The 5,567-nt window shown below is 41.7% G+C and overlaps 1 protein-coding gene across 1 annotated transcript; it reads right to left on the bottom strand.

Moving 5' to 3' along the window:
* Window positions 1–1,401: 1,401 nt before the first annotated feature.
* Window positions 1,402–5,000, bottom strand: LOC128554787 (uncharacterized). Its single transcript, XM_053536097.1, has 4 exons — window positions 4,778–5,000; window positions 3,644–4,565; window positions 2,293–3,350; window positions 1,402–2,198 (listed from the first exon to the last, which is right to left on the bottom strand). The coding sequence occupies exons 1-4, from the start codon at window positions 4,998–5,000 to the stop codon at window positions 1,402–1,404; spliced, it is 3,000 nt and encodes a 999-aa protein (XP_053392072.1).
* Between the last annotated feature and the right edge of the window lie 567 nt (window positions 5,001–5,567).

Raw genomic sequence — 5,567 nt, 5'->3', positions numbered from 1 at the left:
CTCCCATAAAAAAACGACCCCCGGTCATTTGGTCAAATTAAGTGATAACTCGTGTATCTAAGGCCTAATTGCTGCATTTTATGCCCCCACTCGGGGGAGGGGGGCATATAGATTTGCTCTTGTCCGTCCGTCCTTCCGTCCTTCCGTTTGACCATTGCCCCAGATACCATCACTTGACACAGAAAATCAGAGCATTCCGCAACGGGAAAAGGGATTCTATTTCTAGACGCTGTATCTTGGTGTACACATTTTTTTTCAGGAAAATAACAATTCACAATACGTTCACAAAACACACCAGTGTCAATAATCCCTGCAAACTTCGGTATGAAGTAATTCTTCAGAAGAAAACTGCACAAGAAACTGCTAGCATAGAACTTAGTATTAATAGAAGTTGCAATACTTAGCAGTGGCAGTAAAGTACGGTAGCGGCAACAATAGAAAGTAGTAGTAGTAGTAGTAGTAGTAGTAGTAGTGGCAGTGGTAGTGGCAGTTGCAGTAGTAGCAGCAGCAGCAGCAGAGGAATAAGTGACAGCAACAACAGCAACAGGAGAAGAAGAGGTAGATGTACAAGACGTATTAGTGGAAGCAGGTATAGTAGTATCAGTAGTAGCTGTTGTAGTAGTAGTAGTAGCAGAAATAGTAGTAGTAGTAATAGAAGAAGAAGTACATGTAGTAATAGCAATAAAAGTAGCGGCACCAGTAGTAGTAGTACATTCAAAATGTTAACTATTGGCAATGGAGGGTGTTAGAGTTGTAGATCTAGTAAAATTGTCCGTTAGGTTTGGTGGGGATCACTTTTTAATAGATATTATCGTCGAAAGTCCTTTTAGGAGCCGATATTTTACACGGAAAGAGTAACTTTTTTAAATAGAATAATGTCCGGGAATCGATGTTGTATGAGAGTTCGAATGTAGTAATTTCGGCAGTGAGTATTTTACATGGAAGGAGTCACTTTTTCTATAGAATAATAACCGGGGTCGTTATTCTATGAGATTCGAAGGGTTTCATCTTTAGGGAGTCAGTATTTTACTTGGAGGGGTCAGTTTTTCTATAGAATAATGACCGGGGGTCGTTATTCTATAGAGTTTTCAAAGGGAGTCAGTTTTTTTATAAGGGGAGTCAATATTTTACAGGAAAGGAGTCACATTTTCTATAGAATAATGACCGGTGGGTCATTATTCTATTGGGGTCGAAATACTTCATTACACCGGCGTTAACGGTTGTGAATCTGAATCATCTGATGTCACGTATGTAATCGGTTGATCATTGAGTACAGCTTCTACTTCCGTGGTTATCGTCTGAAGTTCTTCTAAATTAATGCATCGACGTCCGAGAACTTTCTTTAGCGTGATCTTGGTTAAACCTATCAGGCGCTCCCACCATCCACCGTACCATGGGGCTCTAGCTGGGATGAAATACTTCTTGGTTGAGGGCTTCTTTCATGGACTGGGAATCGAATAATTGACGCAGATGACTTGATGCTGCCTGGTATGTAGCTGCATTATCAGAAACCATTATGTGTGGTAATGATTTCCTGCTGCAAAATCTTTTGAACGCTTGCATGAAGGAACTTTCAGTCAAATTCTGGACCACTTCTAAATGTAATGCTCTAGTAGAAGCGCACGTGAAAAGGCATATGTACGCTTTACTCATATTTCCACGTTGAACTTTTACATGTAGTGCACCGGTAAAATCCTCTCCTGTTACCGTAAATAGGGCGCTGTCTTCTAGTCGAAATTTCGGTAGGGGTGGGGGATCTGGGGCTGAGTATGGTTTACCATTAATTCTTTTGCATATCACACATTTTCGTATCTCTGTCTGGACACATCTGCGAATGGAAGGAATCCAGTTCTTCTGATGTAAGTAAGTTATGGTAGCGTTCTCTCCCGTATGTAGATGGCGGGTATGGACGTCTCGAACAATCAGGCGTGTCAGTGTATGTTTGGGGTGTAGTAAGTATGGGAACTTGGTAGCATATTCTAATGGGGCGTTTTGTATTCTCCCGCCACAACGTAAATCTCCTCTGTCGTCAATAAATAGTTTCAACTGGCGCACTATGGGTAGTCTCTTCTCAGAGGTCTTCAGGCTGGATATTTCTCTGGCATATTCAGTGTGCTGGCAATTCTGTAGCCACCTGTGCTCTGCGTTCTGTAGTTCTGTTACGTTTAAAGGTTTCTCTTCGTCGTATGGTGACGGCCCTGCAGTTGTTTATAAATCTAAGGACGTATGCAGTGACTCGAATAAGTTTTCTATAGCTGTTGTACCTTGACAAGTTTATTAAAACGTGTAGACCGTCTTGAAGTAGACTGCCTGAAAACGGATGTTCATCTGTTTCTTGCGTCTCGTCTGTCAAGGTTGCCATGGTGATGGTGTCTGCCTGCATCCATACAGGCCACTGAGTTTGGTCGGCTGGATTGTGATTTGTGGGACAGTATTTCCACTTCCGGTTCTGGGTTATGTCTCTTATATCTGTAACTCTATTTTGGACGAATCTATTTACCCCTCTCGAGGTGCTCAGCCAGTGTAACACGATTTGACTGTCTGACCAAAATATCACATCTTGTATGTCTATCGCTTGTAGAATGTGTCTCGCTAAAAGTGTTCCGATCACGGCTGCCATCAGTTCTAACTTTGGCAATGTGATTTTCTTCAAGGGTGCCACATGGGAGTTTGCCATCACTAGAGTCGATTGTTGTCGTCTGCAAAGGTAAGCTATCGCGCCGTAAGCTTGGATACTAGCATCAACAAAAACATGTAGGATAGTATCATCTGCTGTTGGGTGTTTATCGTCTGTATCGTATGAATTGAAGAGGCGGCGAGGGATTCTCATTTCCATTACTTCATTTACGTCACGTGCAATATGGAGCCATTTCTTATAGATGTCGTCTGGTAAAACTTTATCCCACGTGTGCTTGCCTTTCCATAGATCTTCGAGTAGAATTTTCGCGCGTATTAATACTGGGATAAGTAAGCCAAGTGGGTCGTATACTCGTGAGGTAAACTGCAAAATAGTGCGTTTAGTCACATTTTGGGTTATTGGAATGTCTCTGTTCGGGTGTGATATCTCGTCTGTGTCGGTAGTCCAAAGCATGCCTAGAAGTTTTGTTACTTTGTCGCTGTCAAGGACACCTTCTTCTGTAGCGGCTACTTGCAAGCATCGACTGTCTGATGCCCACGATCTCAGGTTGAATCCTCCTTGTAGCATCAGATCCCTTGTGTCTCGGAAGTACCTCAAAACTTCATCTTCTGTTTGAAAACTCGATAATATGTTGTCTACGTATAAGTTTCTCTTCAGTAATCTGCTGACCCAGCTGTTAGCGTTGTTGTCAAGATGTTTGTGTAGTGTAGCACTGAGTATAAATGGGGAGCAAGTTGCGCCGAATAAAATGGCTTTGAATCGGTATGCTGATAACGGGCTATCTGGATTACTCGGATCACTCAACCATTAAAATCTTATCACATCTCTGTCTTCTTTTTCTAGGCGTACATTCAGGAATGCTTTCTCTATATCTGTCGATACGGCGTACTTTCCAAGTAGGAATCTTACTAGAATTTGTGATAGATCATTTAGTGAGGGTGGGGTGGAGTCAAGACAGTCATTCAAGCTGGGGAATAAATCGATTCCCTACAGCTGCAATCATACACTATACGAATGGGCGTGGTGGCGGAATCTTTTCTGACTGCATGGTGGGGAATATAGTGTACTTGCGGGGGTAGTTTCTCATTATCGTCAAGTTTCTCAATGAAATCTCTTCTCTTTTGTTCTTGTAGTATCTGTGCATACTTCTCTAGGATCTTAGGTTCTCTGCGTAGTCGTCTTATCAGGGATTCGGTTCTTCTCTTGATTACTTCATAGTTTGTAGGGAGATGGGCGTGGTCTTCTTTCCAGGGTAGTTTAGCTTCATACTTTCCGTCGTTAAACTTGATAGCATTCTCTTGGTATGTCTGTAATTTATCTTTACCTTGGTCGTCTTCGGGAATTATTCCAATGGACTCTAGTTTCCAAAATCGGTCTTTATCTGTATTTACATTTAGGGCAAAACAAGACTGTGTCATAACACTGGTTGTTTCAACTGGACCTGACAATAAATAACCAATGCTCGAACTTACGGCTGTAGGCCCGTTACCTCGAATCGTCTGGTTACTTACGATTACGATGCTCCAGTAATGGTCAGCTCCTATCAATAATGAAATATCAAACTGGTCTTCATCTATCACGGGATGTGCTAACTTCAGGTTTCTCAGATGTGGTGAAGACAGGACAAAATTTGAAATATTCCGTAAGGGGACGGCATTTGTCGGAACGATCATCACTTGAAGTGGAATCTTGGCTCCAACATCTGTAAGTAAATATATGGTTGTAGTACCGAGGTGTCTCTGATTCTGTGATGTGCCTCCGAATGTTGCTAGACTGATGACTGTGCTACCATTGGGTTTGACTTTTAGTGTTTGAGCGAGCTTCTCCGATATGAATGAACGCTGAGCCCCTTCATCGAACAAAATATTTGCTTGGGCATAATTATCTCCAGCACAAACTTCGGCAACGGCGGTCTTCAGTAAAACTTCTGGTCAAGGTTCAAACGTAGAATGCAATATGGCTGGCTGGCTGGCTGACTTGCTGCAATAAGTTGTACTGCGTTGCTAATGCCAATATTTTATTTGGTATCCGTACCATTTTCACAACTGCTAGTGCGGTGTTTTCTTTTACATTTCAGACATCGAAAGTTCGAACGGCAGTTTACCACTTGGTGGTTTTTCAAACAGTTAAAGCACAAACGTTTCTTCTTAATAATGTCTTTACGGGATTTCACATCCGGGACCTTTGAACAGTCGTTGGCATGGTGATTTTCTTTGCAGTAAATACACTGTTTCTGATCACTGCGCGCAATGTATGCTGGTTTCTGTCTACTTCCGGTTTTGGATTTGGACTGTGCGTTCGTGAAAAAAGATGCTGTGAGTCCATAGTAATCTACTGCTTCTTGGGCTTGCCCTGCTTCCATGATATTCAACTCACGTTATAAAGCTTTCCGTAAATCTTCCAAATGCCAATTATCACTACCATGTTCTCGCGCTAAATTCTTGCGTACATCCGACGGAAGTTTATTAATTATCACTAGCACTAATAGGGTTCTGTACGTACTCTGGCTCTGACTTAGCGACTCTAACCCTCGAATATAAGTCTCTAATTTGTCTATGTAATTTCTCATGCTCTGAAGTGTATTACTTGGGGCTGGAAGATTAAGCAAAGCTTGTATGTATGCATGAATTATTTTATGAGACTGTCCAAATCTTTCTTTCAACAAATCAATCGCTTGAATGTAGTTTGCGTGTGTAAGGGCAAATCCTTGAATGACTTGGGCTGCACTGCCTTCAAGCTGCGTCTTCAAATAGCTAAATTTCTGCACTTCAGTTAAGTTTGGATTCAAATGAACTGTAGATTCGTAAGAGTCCCAAAAACTTTGCCACTCAAGAATATCACCACTGAAAACCGGAAGTGATAATTTTTGAAGTCTCTGATAAAGTGAAGCATTTGAAAAAGATCTACTCATAAATTGGCTTGCAGCTTG

Source organism: Mercenaria mercenaria, unplaced genomic scaffold (assembly GCF_021730395.1).
Source record: "Mercenaria mercenaria strain notata unplaced genomic scaffold, MADL_Memer_1 contig_744, whole genome shotgun sequence".
NCBI classification, from domain to species: Eukaryota; Metazoa; Mollusca; class Bivalvia; order Venerida; family Veneridae; genus Mercenaria; species Mercenaria mercenaria.
Note: the sequence above shows the minus strand (reverse complement) of the source record. Positions and strands in the feature narration are given on the sequence as shown.

Bases quoted from the DNA above. Each gene is read 5' to 3' on its own strand.
- LOC128554787 (XM_053536097.1), bottom strand. From the start codon at position 5,000: ATGGAAGCAGGGCAAGCCCAAGAAGCAGTAGATTACTATGGACTCACA. The intron at 3,351-3,643 runs GTATGATTGCAG...ATTTATACTCAG, and splicing joins ACCACGCCCATTCGTATAGT to TGCTACACTACACAAACATC. The intron at 2,199-2,292 runs GTCTACACGTTT...AAACAACTGCAG, and splicing joins AGGCAGTCTACTTCAAGACG to GGCCGTCACCATACGACGAA.